General features: G+C 35.3%; 1 protein-coding gene across 1 annotated transcript; it reads right to left on the bottom strand.

Annotated features, from left to right (window-relative positions):
* Window positions 1-1,397: 1,397 nt before the first annotated feature.
* Window positions 1,398-20,689, bottom strand: LOC111044451 (ER lumen protein-retaining receptor). Its single transcript, XM_039433820.1, has 5 exons — window positions 20,516-20,689; window positions 18,801-18,990; window positions 15,913-15,982; window positions 6,979-7,231; window positions 1,398-4,869 (listed from the first exon to the last, which is right to left on the bottom strand). The coding sequence occupies exons 1-5, from the start codon at window positions 20,604-20,606 to the stop codon at window positions 4,835-4,837; spliced, it is 639 nt and encodes a 212-aa protein (XP_039289754.1). The 5' UTR covers window positions 20,607-20,689; the 3' UTR covers window positions 1,398-4,834.
* Between the last annotated feature and the right edge of the window lie 915 nt (window positions 20,690-21,604).

The raw sequence follows: 21,604 nt of genomic DNA, 5'->3' as shown, positions 1-21,604 counted from the left end.
TATTCTGGACAATACATAGTAGTTAGCGTTCCATATCGACCATCTTCACAAGCACGCTTTGCCTGGCGCAGACGCTCCTCATACAAGTTTGGACAGCAAGGCTCAGGCAAAGCCTTGCAGCCAGGATTTGTAATGCACTTGGTGAGGGGACAATCGTCCTGCAACCCGTTTCTTTTTGAGCAAAAGCAGTTATCATAAACAACTCCACCCACAATCTGTCCATTTTTGGTGCTAGGTGCCTTATAGTAATCGTCTTCCTCTTTGTTGTGTTGTTTCGGATATTCTGGGTAAGTGATGAGTGGCGCTTTGCTAGGATCTGGCCTGACCCAACGATTCACATACAAGTGGTTAGTGTTCACCTGTCCCCTGGTGGAGCACAGATTCGGCAATGCATTTCTCCGCTGTTTCCGTGATGAATTTCCAGAATCTTCTGTGTTGTAATTGAGTTGTCTGCAAGGAGTGCACTGCAGAACACAATTATCGGAAGTTCTTTGCATCCTATTCAATAGTGCATAAAAATAGCATTCAATGAGGCATGCAATTTAAAGTCTACACATCTGTTAATTTTTTATCAAGTTACATTGAGATATTGAATTATTGCATGCGTCATAGCATGCAATTTATAGTCAACTCGACAGCTGATTTATGATGAATAATTCTATAGTCTGATTTTTACTCTAATGAAGGAGTTTACTCTTATTTTTACGTATGAAGGAGGCTCCTTTTTCCTTTTATATTATCCTTGAAACGCAAAATTTCCAAAAACCTTGTATATACGTCGACGCGCAATTTAAAAAGGAACATACCTTTCAAATTTCATGAAAATCTATTACCGCGTTTTGCCGTGAATGCGCAACATATAAACATTTAAACATTAAGAGAAATGCCAAACCGTCGACTTGAATCTTAGACCTCACTTCGCTCGGTCAAAAACGGTAGTTTCAAGCACATAGGAAGTTCGTATTTTTTTAGATATAAAAGAAAATATTGATTGACAGATAAATTTCATGATTCACCAGATAAATTCAAGTGTAACATGAGATACATTGACTTTTTGGCGGTACGAAGTTTGCCGGGAAAGCTAGTTATGGATAAATATCACTATACAAAAACAGTATTTACAATTCATAATTGTACCTGTGTACAGCCTGCTACACAATCATCAAAATTGAAAAAATACATCAATCTAAACTTGCAAATTTATAATTTTTAATGGCATATTTTTGGTTACCTTATATAAATTTGTGAGAGGAATAGCACAAGGTTACCTTATTTTTTTCTCTCCCTATAATGTTTATGATGTAGGTACTTTTTGTATGAATTAATAAAGAATTTAATAATTAGTGATAACAATACAATCATCATCTCATCAAGGTAAAACTTTAAGAAAAGAAACATTTTTAGAAGAAATCAATATTTAATTGCCAATACATCAGAATAATATTATCAAACTCAGTAGGCAGTTACATTGATAAAACTCATAATCATCAACAATCGACTCAAATAAAAATACAACTCTAAATACTCTAGATTATTCCTGAAAAGTATATACAGCCTGCACACGACTCTTTAACCATTTGTAAGGTTTCCGAAAACAGAAAATACTAGAAAACAGTGATTGAGATTTCATCAAAATATTGAAGGTTTTCCATTATGATGATGAAAAACACTCATAGACATTTTGACGATAACATGGGATCAAATTAATAAAATCGGATTGGTAAAGCTGCGTTTACACCAAAGTTGTTAAAAAATGTTTATTTTTCCGCCCTTATAGATTCTATTAGATTGAACGGAACTTGACAAACACATTATGTTCATCATGTGTATGATAAGTTATGTTCAATCTAATAGAATCTATAAGGACGGAGAAATAAACATTTTGTTGATAACTTTGGTGTAAACGCAGCTTTAGAATACGGTACCCAATATTACAACATACTAAACATGATGCCTAGGCCACACTCTTGCCAAGTTACTTGTTTGGTCGAAAAAGGCCAACACGAGCGGCTCGCGTTCTTCTTACCAACCACACTGCAAAATGTGACCAGAAGATGAGCGCCACATAAAAATCAGTGATATGGAGCCACTAGCCTCTGCTTGCCTTGTCTCCACAAGAGTCGGAGCGAAGGCAAGTGAGGGCAAGCGGTAGCATAGTAGTCATCCACACTCTTGCGCTCGTCATTTGTACGCACTTGGCAAGAGTGTGGCGCCGGCAAAACCTCATTTTTGGGCTATATTATGGGGTAGAAGCACAGACTACTATAGATATCTGAAGTAAGCCATGGTAGAAGCCATCCCCATAGCGCTTGTCGTCATTTATACACACTTGGCAAGAGTGTGGGCGCCCGCAAAACCTCATTTGGGCTATATTATGGGATAGTAGCCATCCCCATAGCGCTTGTCGTCATTTGTACACACTTGGCGAGAGTGTGGCGCCAGCATAATCTCATTTAATCTATATTAACTATAAAAATTCAGGAGAGAACAGTGAAACAGTTTAGGGGAATCCTGTTCATTTCCTTCCATCAGCTTGATTATGTGTATTTGTAAATAAATAAATAAAATAATATCGTTTGTGTGATGAGCCCTTGTGCTTGGATTTGTGCAATTTTTACACTTAAAATGTAAATCAAAAGTTCCAACGTTAAGATTTAAAACTATGATTATAGGAAGTGAACAACTACAAGACTTGAGTGTAACCTTATCTGAATTTGGGAGAGGAATAGCACAAGGTTACCTTATTTTTCTCTCCCTATCACTTTGATGATGTACTTACTGTATGAATCAATGAAGAATAAAGAAGCTAGTTAATTTGAACTTGAATTGAGAAATTCGGAATTCAGAATTAAACCTTCTCAAAAATAGTTGCAATAAGAAGGCTATGGATGGAAGAATTGTGACAGTATATCAGGAAAGTGATAGGAATATATTGGTAAAACACCAATAATAGTATCAAGACTTTCTTATGAGCAATCATCTAAAAACGTTACCCGGACTATCGACTCAAAACGTTACTTCTCACTTTCGACTCAGTGAAGACCAAAATCCGTCTGTTTGTATGTTCTACAATAACTTCAGAAAGAATTGATCAATCAGCTTCAAATTTTGAACACGTATTCTTCAAACCTCTCTATATACTCGGTTAGAAATAACCGTACCAAGTTGGAAATTTGAAGGAAACTCATAATTTAGCACAATATTTCAGCAGATATCAAATGGATCTGAGACATACAATGATTTTATTTTAATAGAACTATTAGGCTACCTATTAGATTCTTGATTTTAATAGGAAACATTCAACTATGATAGTGTTAAAAAAGTTCATATCAAACAATAAGAATAGTTGTACACCATGAAACAAAGCAAATTAGTTTGGAAACTACAAACAATTAGGACAAAGCATTGATTCATTTTACTTGTGAGTAATATGGATAATGTTAAAACCAAAGAGCGAGTATTATCAGGTTATTTTCTTTCTTCTCAATCATTTTAAAAGGTATTATCAGCCAGTAAAATAACAGATAAAAATGTAAGGCGAATTCAAATGGCTTGAATACAAACCATTGATTAATTCAATTAGACTACTAGTAAAAAATTGCTCAGCTAGAAGAAAGATTGAAATCTTTAGTTTGATTTGGATTACATTTGGAACCTCCAGATCCTTATCTAAAAACAATGACATTAACATAAGCTATAATCTAGCTACTAAGGTGTGATAGAAAATAAATTATGAGTTGAGAATGAGTAACCAATCTAGAATTTACTCTCACAATTACTCAAGTTACATTCATTAGTTCACATGCAATTGAGACTTTTCATTTTCAAACACAAGCAGTTGAAATAGATTCGTGAATTGTAATTTCTTCGATATTTTCTTTCAATTCTTGAGTCTGAAAAGCATCATACCAATGCTGTATAGCCTACAAACTTTTAATTATTCAGAATTACACAACTTACAGAAAAGTAGCACAGACTCTCACCCAAAACGGTTCCAATTCTAATTTTGACAACAGTCTAGGTTATGTGTCACTTGAACATTCTTCAATTCCATAGTTAAACCTAAACAATTGATTTAATAAAGGATGATTAACCTGAGTAATGTGAAGTAAAGGATTTCTAGTTCCATAGTTATACCTAAACTCATAGTTATTCCTAAACAATCGATTTAATAAAGGATGATTAACCTGAGTAATGTGAAGTAAAGGAAAGTATATGATTTATAGGTTTTCTAACTGCAGAGGATGGATTCTGATGTATGGAATTTAGAGAATGATAGAAAAGTCGTACCGTTCAAATTCACCTCTGGCAATACTAAAAAATACTAGCAACTCAATTTAAAACACCCTCATCTCACATCCCCAAGACAGTTATTATATAATAAATTAAGTTAATTATATAATAAATTAAGTTAATTTACTCAACCACTCTCACACATCTCATACACTTATTATTTAGATATTTTATCAGAACGTATCTTATATATTTATTCAAACGTATATTGCCAATAACAGAAGGAAACTATTGATTGTTATCAATTCAATTGCAACATTTAGACCTAAATCTGCAGAGTTCACTATACTGATATTATACGTCCCAAATAGTCACTACATTTAACTCTAATTTTTGTATCAATTTCTGAGTATAAATAGTAATTATTATCATTATAATACAAATTGTCTGAAGTTAACAACACCACGTGGACAGGGCACACGTCAAGGATTTGTGTGTTTTTAGCCATTCTCCAGCTCATGAGCAAGCGCTTCTTCTTCAATCAGACACGCATCGGACCAGAAAGTCTAAATCTTAGTAGACTATTGCCTGTCGCCTCGATTTAGGCGGGCAGTTGTAGTTTCTTGCCTTTAAGCACTGAAAAACACAGAATATGAATCAAATTAGTGAGTACATTTTACGACTTGATTATGGAATATCGTTATGACAAGAGAAATCAAATGGACAAGATGATCATAAATATCATAATTATAATTATTGAAATCATAATTATATGAAAGATGATGGTTTCTCAATCCATTCCGAGCTGCGATGTATTAGGACACTTTTTCACTGTATTTTACACGATATGCAGTCAAATAACATTATAGTACTAGCTGGCCCGGCGAACTTCGTACCGCCAAATAGTTAGTGCATCTCATGACAAACTTTAGTTGGATGCACACCTGGGGAGGCGCCCAGGTGCTTCTTGCTTATTGGTTTGAATGGAAGAACTCACACACACTGAATCGGGCATGGCGTGGAACGGTGTGATAAGGCAATCTCCATAAGATCAACACTTTGTATCACCAAGCCGCGCCTCCTTATGTGTGCTTAGCCTTAGCTTAATCTGATGCACTATATTTTTATGAAAATTATCCAACAATCAGTATTTATATCTCAATATGGAATTCCTGTGTGCTTAGTTAGTTGTGCAGCAGTTTGTATTTTTAGATATAGTTGAATGCAGCTTGCTGAGAAATTGAATGGTATATATCTCCTTGCTGCTGATTTTCTAGTGCATATTCTAAATTTATAGCATTTCGAGTTCTACGACCCAAGTTTGGACGTCGTTTGTACCGCGGCATTATTATTTGAATTAAAATTTTGTGAATCAGTAGAAAGAAAATAGACGGCTATTGGATGACGCAATGATTATAACAGCTGATTTTTATTTCTGTGAGTGGCTAGCTCACAAATCTTATCCCATAAGGATTACATGTAAACTTTGAAGGACCGTAGGAAAGAGTCCTGGAGTCGGATCATAAATTTGATAGGCCATAAACCTGCTCCTGAACATAACAAACAGAACTAAAAAATCATCAAATTCGGTGCACACATAAAAAAATTATTGAATGTCAAAATTTGAGGCTCGACTTTTATTTTATAGATTATTTGACTGCATGTCGTGAGAAATACATAGAAAAAAGTGAATTATATAAACTTGATAGATATTATCTTTGTTCCCCTGTATGGGGAATACAATCGAAACCTTTCGCTGATGACACACCATGTATGATGAACATGTTTGTTCACACATGTTCAACACACTTGTCCTCTCGTTAGTGGCCACCAATAGTCATGAATAATTATTATTAAACGAAAATACAAATTAAATGCTGTAAATCACCCCGAAGACTTCTGCTACTGCAAATATTGACAACAGGATAAACAGCTAGATGGAGATTTTTGAATAGTAGCCCTCATCGAATTTCCATCTAGCTGTTTACCCTGTTGTCAATATTTGCAGTAGCAGAAGTCTTCAGGGTGAATTACAGCATTTTATTTGGATTTTCGTTTCATAATAAGAAGGGTACTAGTTAATCCATTCAAAATATATATAATTTATTAACATATTTCATAGAAATTCAAGTGGGAGAGTACCTACTAGTTAATCTATTCAATATATGCAAGACATGCAAGACAGCTTTACTCCAAGGAGATACTATGCAGATTACACAAGAACCCAACAACAAACTAGAAACCACAACCACAACACCAGATACAGGAATCTTCTCATCACCAGTGTTGCAAGGAAGGCACTATACCAGAGACATTTCAATCATTTAGCACCAAAATTATATAATCTACTTCCTGCAAACTTTAAACAGATTAATCTTCCTAGAAAGTTCAAAGCAATAGTACACAATTGGTTGATGAGCAAAGGAAGACAGAACATAGAAAACATTATTTCAAATAACAACTAACCACCTAATGACTTACTAAACACTAACTAATTAATAATACGCACATAAAAACTAACAAAACCTACTCTAGAACATGGTACGCCATAGTGGAGTAGGTCAATTTCCACACAGAAAAAAACTAAACAAGTAGAGGACACATTATAAGAATTTTTTGTAACTAACTATTGTATGTAATATTTTAATTTATCAAATATTTTGTGTAATTGATGTTGTAGTTTTATTTATTTATTTATAACGTGGACTTTACTATAGCTTAGTGTACATTTTTCGAATACTTTACCTTTGGTTATGTAGAGATAGAAGAAATCACAATAGAGCACTGTCTGCACAATTCCGGCGACAATTGCAATCAGATCGTAGTGGGTCTCGGCATAGTAGCGGTAGATCCAGTTGAAGATGTAGAGAGCCCGGTAGGAGCCCAACATGAACAGGTAGTGAGAGGTGATGCTCTCCGCCTCGCCAGTCTTCGACACAAGGAACAGTTGCGGCAAAATGGCCACCGACTCAAGGTAGATGCTGAAGGTCCACAGGATCTATCGAGGACAGAAATAGTCAATAATATTACTACAGACTTTGAGAAGAATTCAAAGAATGAGTAGATTTATTTTACGTTTTGATTGAAAGAGCACATTTCAAAATAATTTTGTTGAACAGTAGTATGGCTAAGATGTAGTAAGATGGCTATCAACTCAAGGCAGATGTGAAGGTCCACAGGATCTATCGAGGACAGAAATAGTCAATAATTACTACAGGCTTCGAGAAGAATTCAAAGAATAAGTATATTTATTTTACGTTTTGATTGAAAGAGCACACTTCAAAATAATTTTGTTGAGCAGTAAGATGTAGAGAGATGGCTATCAACTCAAGGCAGATGCTGAAGGTCCACAGGATCTATCGAGGACAGAAATAGTCAATAATATTACTACATGCTTGATAGAAAGAAATATTTGAAAGAAAGAAATATTTATTGTTGCCATTGTTGTGATAGGAAATGACATTGGGTAATACGGCAAGGCAGAGCATCCCAAAGGATCTCTCTGCCGATAAAAGCCATAAGAGTGAATAAATAAATAATGAAATAAACTACATGCTTTGAGAAGAATTCAAAGAATAAGTAGATTTATTTACGTTTTGATTGAAAGAGCACATTTCAAAATATTTTTGTTGAACAGTAGTATGGCTAAGATGTAGTAACATGGCTATCAACTCAAGGCAGATGCTGAAGGTCCACAGAATCTATCGAGAAAGAAATCGTATGGTAATGTATCCTATACTATTAAACGAGCAACATCTGTTTATATGTTTATATTTCACCGGATCTCGAAAACGGCTCCAACGATTCTCACAAAATTCAGAACATAGTAGGTTTATAATATAAAGATTCGATTGCACTAGGTCTCATCCCTGGGAAAACTCGCTGAAGGACATAAAAAGGATAATTATTTATTCATCCTTGGAAAAACAACTGATAATAACAATTATTTCGTCGTCTGTTGGTGATGGAAGTGAGTGAGCGAATTGTGTGTGTGGGACTGTGTCAAAATTATGACTCAGCTGTTGAACCTTTGAAATCATTTTCAAACATTTGAAAACCTTTGGAATCAGGTACTTAGTGCCGGTTGCGAAAAAGCCGGGTTATTTTCATTCCTGATTAATTCCAGTAGATCCATCTTTTTGAAATAGTCTTCTCTGATTTGGTTCACGTGAAGTTAATCAGGATTAAAATTTAACCGGCTTTAGTGCAACTGGGCCTTTGTGAGGGAAATTTTTGCATTCCTCTGGGAATTAATCTCAATTTACTGTTATTAGATAGAACATCTCTGTATGAATGTTATTATAATTTATTCTTTCGTAATAATTTTTGTATGCTTTTGTACTCCAGAGCGAAGCTCGGTCCCCGATATTTATGTGATTAAATGAATAACAACAGGATTTGAGAGAAAATCAAAGAGTGAGTGCAAGTGAGTATTTACAATATGGCTTCCGATTCAACGTAAATGCTGACAGTCCACAGGATCTATCGAGAAAGAAATCGTATAATAATGTATAATGTGATTAAATTAATAACAAAAAGTTTTGAGAGAAATCAAAGAGTGAGTACAAGTGAGTATTTACAAGATGGCTTCCGATTCAAGTAGTTGCTGAAATTCCACAGGATCTATCGAGAAAGAAATCGTATGGTAATGTAAAATGTAATTAAATGAATAACAATAGGTTTTAAGAGAAAACAAGGAGTGAATACAAGTGAGTTTTTAAAAGATGGCTACCGATTCAAGGTAGTTGCTGGAGTCCACAGATCTTTCGAGAAAGAAATCGTATAGTAATGTATAATGTGATTGAATGAATAACAACAGGCTTTGAGAGAAAAATCATAGAGTGAGTACAATAATTGAGTATTTATTTACAAGATGGCTTCCGATTCAAGGTAGTTGCTATAAGTCCACAGAATCTATTGAGAACAGAAATTACAAAAAAAAATACTACAGACTTTGAAGAAAATTGAATAAGTAAGTGAATTAATTTAAATTTTGATAAGAAAAGAAACACTTTGAATTTTGTTAAGCAGTAGTATGGCTGAGTTGTGAGATGGCTACCGACTCAAGGTAAATGCTGAAAGTCCACAGGATCTATCGAGAACAGAAATTACACAAACAACTACTAAAGACTCTGAGGAAAAATCTAAAGCCGTGTACACACTGAATAAACAAATTGATGTTTGTTGAAATAGTTTGGGCAAATTTTATCATGTTTGACAAACAATGTTTGCCCGTGACCAGTGTGGACGCGTCACCAAACTAAATATTTGTGAGGAGAACAGATTTTATGTTTTACAGCTGTCAACACTGAAAATGTTTAGGAAAACAGTAATTTTTTGTTTGACAAACAAAGATTGTCCAAACTTTTTAAAATGTTTGTCACTGAGCTCCTCAACAAAAATGTTTGCCGAACATGTATGTCGAACATTTGTTCAATGTGGATACGGCTTTAGATTTTTCCTCAGAGTCTGTAGTAGTTTTTTGTGTAATTTCTGTTCTCGATAGGTCAACACTGAAAATGTTTAGAAAAACAGTAATTTTTTGTTTGACAAACAAAGATTGTCCAAAATTTTTGAAATGTTTGTCACTGAGCTTCTCAACAAACATGTATGTCGAACATTTGTTGTGTGGACACGGCTTAAGAGTAGGTAGATTCAAGATGACTATCGATTCAAGGGAGTCCACAGGATCTATCGAGAAAAGAAATTGTGAATAATTGATACAGACTTTGAGAGAATTCAATGAGTAATTACAAGGTGGTGCAGATAAAACGCATGTTTTTCGAACCGACATTACTCGGCGTCGAGAGGGGGTATTGACCTTGAACGAATGTTGGCAGACGGCCCATACTATGCCGTTTAAGTCGCCATGGAGCGTTGGAACGTGAAACATCGTGTGTTCGCTGTCGAGCAGTTTTTTTTAGAAACAATGAATCTGTAGTCAAAGTGCAACGTTTTTTCCGTCAATATTTTATGCTGGGCGTACACCGGTTAGTCAAAACAAGACTAGTCACGTTTAGTCACAATACTTCACATAGTTGATTATGAAGACATGTCTAATTGCAATGACTAATCAGTGTGAGTTGCGTCTTAAACAACTATGAAGTGTTGTTAATAATCGTGTCTGATCCTGTCTTGTCTTGTCTTGACTAGCTGGTGTGCGCCTGGCCTTAGGCTAGGCACACACCAGTTAGTTAAGACAAGACAAGACATGATCAGACACAATACTTCACATAGTTGCTTATGACGCAACTCACACTGATTAGTCATTGCAATTAGACATGTCTTCATAAGCAACTATTGTGACTAAACGTGTCTGATCATGTCTTGTCTTGTCTTGACTAACTGGTGTGTGCCTAGCCTTAGAGTTGGACATCGAGGTGCAGTGCCTGATCGTACTCCGATGGGGGCTGCAGCTTTACAAGTACTGGTTCTGTGATGAAAAAGGAATCACCTGATCTTCCCCGTTCAGTTCGTACTCCGGAAAATATAGACCGAGTCAGAACTGCAGTTGTTACTAGTCCATCGACTAGACGGCATGGTCAGGACTAGACGACAATGACTCGGTCTACACTTCCGAAGTACGAGTCATTGTCATCTAGTCCTGAGACCAAGTCGTTTATTCGATGTCTAGGACTATAGTGAGGTTCACGTTATAATGGCAGTATTTGATTAACATTGATGTTGCTATCCTTGTCTATCATCCGACAAAACAGACAGCGCTATCTTTCTACAGCTCCGCAACGCCGCCAAATACGTTTTCAACAATGTAGAAATATAATTAATCAAAGCAGACAATCGGTAACGCTGGTCTTCTATCTTTATACACTGCCATTATAACGTGGACCTCACTATAGTAGCAACTGCAGTTCTGACTCGGTCGACATTTTCCGGAGTACGAACTGAACGGGGAAGACGAGGTGGTTTCTTTTCCATCACAGAACCAGTACTTCTTTTTCAAGAATCTTCAAACTTTTTTAAGAATTTAAAATTATTGCGCTGCATGAAACTTGCAGAATTATGGGTTGCAAATAACATAAACTTACTATTATTCTATTTATAGAAATAAAGTAGTTTAAGATGACAGAAAGATGGTGTGCAAATGACACTGAATTGAACCAATGTTCGAAGAGATATTCATAAAAAAAATCATCTAAAAGTGAATTTTGCACATTTTCCAATAGACACGAATGAAATGTAATGTTGTCAACCACTATTTTATTATCAACATTTAAGATGTGGCAGGTTAGGCCAAGAAATCTGGTACTGTCATGATATGAAAATGATAATAACAAAAAGTGGTTAACAACATTACTTTGGCCCGGTTGCACAACATCCGGTTCAATTTTAACCGTGATTAATTCCACGAGAACCAATCAGAGAAGCCGTCTTTTCAAAAACGCCTTCTCTGATTGGTTGACGTGAAATTAATCTCGGTTAAAATTTAGCCGGCTGTTGTGCAACCGGGCCTTTGTGTTTATTCAGTATGGGAAAATACTACTACATCTCTCACAATATGAATATTGTTTCCTAAATATTTCCAAGTAGTAAGTCCAGAAGACAGTGAAGAATATTCTCATTCCTACAGAAATGATACAGAGAAACAAAGATGTTGATAATCAACCACAAAACTAATTAGAAATGTACATGAAGCATAAAATCCATTTCGACAGATCATAAAACTTCATTTAATAGGAAGATGATGTTTCCACACAAAGGAACGCAATCAATAGTTTATACATTCAACATTTATGGGTAGGCCTACTGAAAATAAAAATGGTGATGTTTCTTGATGAATACGCTGATTGTAAACTTAATTTACTCTAAGGTTGCGTACAGATTTACGCGCCGCGAATATGAGCAATTCACTTTTAATCAGCTGATGCCAAGCTTTTTATATCTGTATCTTACCGTTTCTTTAAAAATACAGATATGATCAGCTGATCAAAAGTGAATTGCTCATGTTCGCGGCGCGTGTATCTGTACGCACCTTTACAAAACAATATTCAATTCATGATTTTGAAAAATGTTTCTCATAAAATTGTGTTGGGCCTAAATGAAATCAATGACAAAATGAAACAATGAGACTGAATGAGACTTAACATCAAAATTACAGCTCGATTCATGATAATCTATAGGTGCGTACAGACTTTCACTCTCTGCTCCGCAACCGAACGTCACTCCAGCAGAGCGATTGATGATCGACCGGGGAGCAACAGTGGTTCGACCGGGGAACGCGAGAAGATCTTCCGTAACGTTCATGATGGGTGCGGGTGCGGAGCGACTGTGGTACGATGGAGGAACGAGGGCGGTACTAGGGCGGAGCATGCTCGGTGCGGGTTGGAAGCGCGTATATGTGTACGCAGCTTATCAATTACGATATCTTAAAAACTTTAGATACGATACTAATCAACATATCTTTATACTATTATAGCTGAGAGATTAAACAAGAATACACTCTCTACTATTGCCAATCATGAATTTTGTACTTTGCTCATTCAAATAGGCCTACTATTAAACAAGATAGGAAACTCATCAAGGAGAATAAGTCTGACTAAAAATACATGCCATAATCCATTAATGATGATATATTTCTGACACTTTTGTTTCAAGCACTGCTGTTTAATCTGATTTATTCAACCTACATTCATCAGCTTCATTGTGCATTGACAATTGAAACGTGTCAAGAGGCAACACAAAACGTATTAATTCGATTTTGTAATTCGTATGCTTCAAACTTTAATGTCAAACTCAATACTGTAATATTCTACTTCATGAAATGTTGGATCATTATATAAGTTACGAGGCTGTAGTCTAGATCTTGCATCTAAGCATCTCGGATTAATAATGATTGACAGTTAATTCCCGCACACAGACATCGATTTTTGCTCGTACGATATTTTGCCGTCCATATGAATTCTATTGGATTAAACGGAGCTTGACAAACATCATCTGATTAATCTAATAGGATTCATAAGGACGTCAAAATACCGTACGAACAAAAATCGATGTGTGTGTGCGGAGCGCGTAGCTTATTCATTCCTTTTTTATGTATCGCTATCAAATCGCTTTCCTGTCCGCGCACTCAAGATTTCCAACTTGATGCCACACCGGCAAGTAGTAATTTATAAATAAGCACAAAGCAATGTTATTATAAGAGCGCTATATTTTATATGTTATCAAGTCATTACAGAACACACACACGCACAACACCAGTGCCATCATCATCTGACAGTGTCACCAACCTCTCAATACAACATCTCCCTCCTTAAAGGGTATCACAAAATGATACAAACATATATAAACTTGATTCTACATATTACAAATACACCATTTCCGTGAACAAAAGGATAATATCTTTGAGTAATAATTAAGTTTTATTAAAGAAATGCTCAATTTAAAGAGTAGAACTTTTCATTTAATTTTAGCGTTGTCAGTTCAAGTAAGGATAAAATTCTACTCTTTAAATTGAACGTTTCTTTAATAAAACTTAATCATTACTTTGTGAAAAGCTTGTGAGTCTGGCACTCTACTCCCTGGATGAAGAGACAATACAGTGTTTATTGAGCTGTATGGCTGACCTCTCATCTTGATCTTAGTTTTTACTATCAAGTTTTTTTTACATTTTGACGCAATCTATCCAGCAATTACTGGTCGTGGATGGAGACTACTGAATATGATCCTAAAGCGGCCTATAAACGAACAGCTTGGTTGGCAACCTAGTTGCCAACTTGGTTGGCCACTATCTCCCACAGACGATCAGCCTGCTTTTGCCAACTTCATTTCCCGATCAGCTCTGCTGCTGTAGCGTTTACACTCGACATTAACAGAAAATGAGCGATCTCTTGTCTTTTATTGAACTATACTAACTATGTGATAAACTAGTTGTGAATAAATAAGATTTTTCTATAATATAACCTGGTTATGAATAAAGAAGGCTTGTATAGCCTAACATTTAAGTTTAGAGCATATATATTCCATTTTTTTTAACAGGTATATGCTTTATAACAGGCTTATGAAAAAAGTGTTACATTATAGATTTACTGTTTACACAAAATTTTAATATTTTTATAGGAGTAAAACATTTAATAGAAGAACAAGAACGATTAACCTCCTTCATCTAAGAAGTTGAAGAAATAGGTACTTCGAATAAAAAATCCTCCAACAAATTGTATAAGCTCAATAAAAAGCAAGTTCTCATTTTATTTTAGTGAAGACTTAATAATTGTTACTCAGCATACAAACAAATTGTATTGTGTTTTGAGATTCTGCCTCTCAATAACTGCCTAACTGCCTTTCATACCTAGTTTTCGATTATTGTGAAATAAGGCCTGAAAAATGCTTTTAAGCATATTAAAGTACGCCCATGAGTGCTACGACACTATTCAAATACTGAGGTTGTGAACTGTGTTGTCAACTTTCCCACAGATGCTCCAACATGAAGCTTCGCCCACAGAAAATCAAAACTATTTCATCTCACACCAACCGTTGGACCAGCCGGTTGCTACAACCGCCAACCTGCCCACAGACGTACAACATCCACTCCAACACAGCAAGTTGGCAACTAGGTTGCCAACCAAGTTGTTCGTCTATGGGCCGCTTAAAGTATATTGATTGAATTATTGATTCTTCAACATAAATGACAATGGCCCATATGAATAAAACCAGAGCAAATGCTCATGAGCAAGAGCATGGAGCATAAGGTTTTGCTCATGAGCAAAAGGTAGAAGCAAAGCATTTGCTCATTTTTATATGAATAAGCTTTACCTTATGCTCCTGAACTCTGGAGCAAATGCTCACGTATTTTAAAGATTTTTCATTAGCTGATTCGCTTTTGTAGCCTTATTGTTTTTATAGCTCACGGAAGCGCTAAATATGCAAGTAGGGGGCACCGCTTGAGTTTGCGTCGTCTGCTCTGTTTTCTATTTATGAATAGAGTTTTAGGTTAGTTGAGTTTAGAATTTTGAAATAATAGCGTGAAAAAATGTCATCTCTATAATAATCTTCAGCATATTCTTATAATATCAATAGCCTTCTTCTAATCGTCTACACTCTCATCTTCTTAAATGCCTATTTCCTATTTTGTGATGGCTATCTTTATATCAGGTAGCTATCTTTTGTATTTATTCTTTTGTAGGGATAATGGTGATATATATCATGGTTCAATCTAGAAAGAGTTTTATAGTTCTCAATTATTGGTTGTTATCATGTCTGGTATATAGTTTCCTCTTCCTCATACGAATTAGTTGAGCCATTTTACTATGAGCAAAAGGTGATAAGCTGCTCTAGACTAGACTCACCTTTTTTGAAGCATTTGCTTCAAAGGTTGAGCAAATGCTCTAGTTTATTCATAAAATTTTGAACAAAAGCTTTTACTTTTGAGCAAATGCTCAAACTATTTTTTTGATGAGCATGAGCAAGTGGTTTTGCTCACGTTTATTCATAGAAAATGAAGCAAATGCTCCTTATTTTGGAAGTATAAGCAAATGCTCAACTTTATTCATATGGCCCAATGTATTGTCATTTATATTGAAACTTTTGGAGTTCCAAGAGTGAAATGCATAAAGTATTTGTGAGAATATTTTTGAATAGAACAAAGCTTGGGAACGTAAAATTGTGTAGAATTACAGATGCATAAACTAACCCAATTAAATAGAAGGATAAATAGATAAAACTCACCTCAAGAGGTTCAAAAGCATGATTAACAATCAAAGCCAGAACGGCGGCTGGTGCGAGGAGAAATTCAATCCTGTAGAAAATGATTTACAAATTAAAAAATGATAACATATTCATAGTTTGCAAGTATTGGACTAGATCGAGAATATTGAGTTACAGGTCTACTAGATATCCTCTTCTTCTCAGCCTTCTCCCACTGAGGTGGGGTCGGCGTTTCGGGTCAGTCTCTTCCGGGAGTCTCGGTCATGGGCTTCGTTTGGTGTTAGTCCCTTCTCTACAAGATCTTGGGCGATACAATTTAGCTCGGTTTTACCAAGCTCAGTCGAGACATTTGAACATAGTCAAACCGGGTACAATTTACAAGTGTGTACTGAAATTATCGAAGGTAACATCGCCATAGAAATCATAATCATTTTCCTGTTCTCTTATTGTAAATTGAACCTGATCTTACAGTAATAATGAGATATGTGTTTGGTGAAACTTAATGTAATCTAACATAATAACTGTAATTTGCTTTTGCATCACATAATAACTGTGATTACATGTATTATTTATTTGCCAAAAACTAAATACAAAAAAGCTTTACAAAAAATAAATATAAGTATATGCTACTGCACTTAAACCAAGATACATACATTTATTTAATTAGATATAATAACGAAATGATATCCTTTATATTATAAATAATAGTTATAAAATGAAGATTCAATTTATGTTCACATGCATAAGTAGGCCTACAGTAGGAGAGTCAAAAACACCGGCAAAAGGAAGATTCCTTGTGCGCCAGTGTGAGTCGTAAATCAGCTTAATCAGGGATATAATATATTAAACTTGAATTTAGCGTATGAAGTGTTCGAAAATATAATTTATAATATGAAGTTGATTATTGTATAAAAGTCAACGATTGGAAATAATTCAAGTTCAGCCATGCCTCTATGGCTCTTTTTCTAGGTTTATTATTTCGGAAATTATTAAGTGGAAATTCACTTTCTAGTATATTTATGAATTTACTGCTGATGTAGTAGAGTTGCCTTCTAAGAAGAGCTGAGTTGGTGTTATATATTTCATATTTTCTTATTGTATTATGTCTAAGATTATAATTTATGTCATTGGCTAGAGGGAAATTATGGTCTTATTTAAAACTGTAATACTTCACATTATGTTAATAGGTACTTTATGTATACTTCACATGTATGTTCAACATAATAACTGAACATAATGACACCATGTTCAAAGGTCTTGACCGAGCTTGATTAAACCGGACTTTAGGGTTCAATTTTTATCCAATAGGTTGGTTACTAATGTCGGGTTCCACCAAGCTCGGTCAAGACAGATTGAAAATGATCTAACCAGGTACGTTTAACAACGAGTGCACTGGACTTCTACGGCGATAGTTACTATTGATAATTCCAGTACACTTGTAAATCATACACTGTATGTGCAAATGTCTGACTAAGCTTGGTGAGGGGGCGCGACAGTCGAGACCGACGACATCCGAGACCTACGACCGTAGAGGACTGTTTTACAGTCCTCTACGGTCGTAGGCCTCGACTGTCGGGAGTGTACGAAAATTAGAGCGGCCTCAACTGTCGCCTAACGCAGGTGACATTTGAGACCACTTTTTCAGGAGTCCTCTCCCGTCGTAAGTCTCGACTGTCGGGGCTGTACAAAAATTAGAGTGGCCTCAACTGTCGCCTAACGCAGGCGACATTTGAGGCCTCTTTTTCAGGAGTCCTCTACCGTCGCTGGCCTCGAATGTCGCTGGTCTCGACTGTCGGGCCTGTACAAAAATTAGAGACTCGCTTGCAGCAGGCGACAGTTCAGGACACATCCTACTGCGATTCCAGACAAAATACATTTTATAATGATTATAACTTCTGATTTGTTGAAATCTAAATAATGGAAACTTCCTTCATAAAAAAAGCATATGAACTTTGAAGTTAGATAGTGCTTATCCTTGAAGGATTTTCTGAACGATCATCTTTGTGAAGAATTACAGCTTAATCAGCCAAGTATTTCAAGCGTGATGAGCTCACATACAAACAGACAGGAAGACAGACACCATCTCGTCTTATAGATGGATAGAAGATAGATAAATATTTAGATTTGTCAATGAAGGAGGCATAATGCAGTAGTAATGGATTCCCATTACTTAAAAATATGTTTAGGGACCATCATCCAAGTACTGGAATGTATATGACTTGACCACCTTTGTTGACGAAACTCAATTGGAGGAGTCCTCTTTTTCAGGAGTCCTCTGCTGTCGCAGGTCTCGACTGTCGGGGCTGTACAAAAATTAGAGTGGACTCAACTGTCGTCTAACGCAGGCGACATTTGAGGCCACTTTTTCAGGAGTCCTCTGCCGTCGCAGGTCTCGACTGTCGGGGCTGTACAAAAATTAGAGTGGTCTCAACTGTCGCCTAACGCAGGCGACATTTGAGGCCACTTTTTCAGGAGTCCTCTACCGTCGCTGGCCTCGAATGTCGCCGGTCTCTACCGTCGCTGGTTTCGACTGTCGCAGGACTCTTCTGTCGTTTGCCTCGTTTGACATCGACCCTTTGGTGAAACCGGACATTAGAGGTTCAATTTTTAGTATTTATGATATTCAAGTTTGAGTACTGTATGTCAGAAATTCAACAAGTTTTTAAACTTCCAGTAACTAGGCTACTGTTTCTCAGATATATTAGTAAAATAAATCGTACTAAAGCCATCAAGTTGTGATCAAATTAGATAATATCCTTGTATTTTCTTAATAGCCAGCACACTTCAAAATATCAGCTAAATTACGGTAGGCTGATGGAACAAACACGTTCCATAGAAAAAAGATTGAATACTTGATCAGACAAATACAATTTCATAAATTTTTAAAGAAGAATAAAATATGAACAAACCTGAATGTGTCGTGGTTGACGTCATAAGTGGCCTTAAACTTCATGTACATAAGATAGATGGTTCCATAGGAAGCAGCAAGGAAGACAATTTTCATTACTGTGTTGTAAGGCGAGATGAATGCATTGATTAGGTCCAAGTACCGCGAAGTGTAGACCACGGCAAATAAAATTTGCGATTTCCCCGATATTCCTGAAAAAATATTATGAATAATTGAATGATGTACCAAACAAAATTAATAGTTTGAATACAATTTAATATGTGAGCAATTCAGTTGAGAACAACTTTTTTCTATTCTTAGGCTCAACTCACACTTACACGACTCAAGTCGTGAAGAGACTGCAACTCTAGTCTCCTCTCGACGCAGTATTTGTTTTCAAATGGTGACGTCGCGGAGACTAGAATCGAGTATAACTATTCGGAAACACATGCTGCGTCGAGAAGAGACTAGAGTCGCAGTCTCTTCTCGACCTGAGTCGCGTAAGACTCAACTGACACTTACGCGACTCAGGTCGAGAAGAGTCTCAACTCTAGGCGGGAGCATGTGTTTCCAAATGGTGACACTCAGACCAGTCGATTCTAGTTTCAACATCACTATTTGAAAACACACTCTCGACTAGAGTCGAATCTCTTCTTGACCTGAATCGCGTAAATGTGAATTGAGCCTTAGAGTCAAGCCACTCAAAGGGTTTTTCAGACGAGTAAGCAGGGCATGAAGTTCTCCGATTGGCTGATTGGGTTTACGTTCGGATGCTGATAATCAGCCAATAGAAGAGCTTCCTGTCTTGCCGTCTCGTCTAAAAACGCCTGATAAAAAACGCTTTGTGTGACTTAGCCCTTGAATGAAGCAAGAATAGTAAGCTACATTTTTGCTATTTTGGATGAATGTTGTAATGCAAATGTCCCATTCTTAAACGACGGATGTAGCTGAGCTGTATTAGCTGCTATAGTTTAACATATAATAGACTATAATATTATAGGACTACAGTAAGAAACTGAAGCAATTAACATAAGTGTCTAAAGCAATTGAAATCGTACAGTCATTGCTTAGGCATTGGGACTTCAGTTGAGTAGACGATAATCAACATTTGATCAAAAATATTTGATTGATTTAAGTTAGTTCAAAACATTTGAGCAAATTTTGAAGCCTTGTTTAATATGTAAGGCTAAATCAAAGAACCATGCATTAAAAAGTTGAATTCTTAATGTGAATTTGTTTTTAAAAAGCAGACAAATTAAATGAAACAAAGGATCATAAATCTGTACTCATAAAGCTAGGTTGATAACTAGCAGAAATCTAAAATGTCTACGTAAGTTAATTTGCTTCAAAGGATTTCTAGATGAAAGAAATCTTGCTCTCAAGACTCCACATTTATGAAGAAATAGTTGATGCCAGTTTATTTGTAAAACTAAACTCAAAACAAAAAATTTTGTGAACGTGTACAGTTTTATAAACATTGTTTATAGTCTACAAGTTAGGTTAAGCTTCAAATTGTATGACTGGATAGAAAATCGACCTTACAAGTGAACAAAGGATTGAAATTCAAGGAGGATACGTAATTAAATATTAAGATATTGTTGCATTAAAGGTCAAAAACTATTTTAATAATAAAATACGCCAAAAATTAAAGTAAAAAGACTTGTCTCTATGATAGCAACGTTGCAGAGTCAGCAGACCGGCATTTATAATCAAAGAATAACTGAAGAATATTATTACCTGCACATGATCTTGTTTTCCATATTTTGACAAGAAGGATAATAATAGCTAGAAGGTGAGATAAATCTCCTAATAACCGAAAAATATTCATTATTCAAAAAACAAATTACTTATCGTCTGACATACAACAATGACGTGGCTTCACAACTTTTGACAACAGATAGCAGTAGCTCCGCGGTCAGGCTACATTCCGTCAAATGAACCGGTCAAACATCTGTTATTATAATAGTTGGAATTTTTCTCACATTTCCAAAAATATCAAACTATTGACTTCAGCAATAAATCTAAATATTGATTTTATTATTTTTCCTTTCAAAAATGTATAGTATATATCATCATTACAGTATTATAGTTCTTGTAATATTTTTAGTTGTGGTGGCGGGAAACATATCCACGTTTGAAATGAGCGGTTCACTTTCAACTTTTATAAAATGATAGAATGTTGAACAAAGTCAATTATTTTGACAGAATAAAGATTTCCATAAACCAATGATACGTTTTTTGAATCTAGATAAAAAAATCAGTTGAATTCATCAGTAAAGAATGTTTTTTATATTATAAAGTCTATTTAATTTCAAAGATCCTGTGTGTTTCACCATAGAAGAACTAAGATATTATTATGCTATTAGTTATTCTATCAATCATTACATATTTCTTATTATTTTTAAAGGTTCCTCTTCTATTTTCCAATATCGATAAGGTCTCACTGCAATAATAATAATAAACGGTTCTTAACCACTGGAGGTGGGTTGCAATTTTGGTGTTATGACTCTTGGAAATTGAATAAAACATTGATTGTTTAGAATCTCTCTTATAATTTCAACAAAGTGTAATGTTATCAAGTTATTGGCAGGAGGTATGTACATAATATGGGATTGATCACTATTAAAAAACAATATAAGTTATAACATAATCGTATCTATTATAATATAACATTTAAATTTCGACACAACATAGAATCGTACCTAGCCAAAACTAGTCTAGTCTTTGAAAAAAGAAAGAAGGAAAAACTCGTTTTCCTTTTTAATTAAAAAAATATATAATTATAAGAATAAATATATACGGTAACTTACCTACATAATAATTATA

This window comes from Nilaparvata lugens, chromosome 8 (genome assembly GCF_014356525.2).
Source record: "Nilaparvata lugens isolate BPH chromosome 8, ASM1435652v1, whole genome shotgun sequence".
NCBI lineage: Eukaryota > Metazoa > Arthropoda > Insecta > Hemiptera > Delphacidae > Nilaparvata > Nilaparvata lugens.
This window is presented reverse-complemented; position numbering and strand designations above follow the sequence as displayed.

Coding starts and splice junctions, on each gene's coding strand:
- LOC111044451 (XM_039433820.1), bottom strand. CDS start 20,606: ATGAATATTTTTCGGTTATTAGGAGATTTATCTCACCTTCTAGCTATT. Junction 18,991..20,515: donor GAAAACAAGATCATGTGCAG/GTAATAATATTC, acceptor ATATTTTTTCAG/GAATATCGGGGAAATCGCAA. Junction 7,232..15,912: donor ATGCTTTTGAACCTCTTGAG/GTGAGTTTTATC, acceptor TGTCCTCGATAG/ATCCTGTGGACCTTCAGCAT.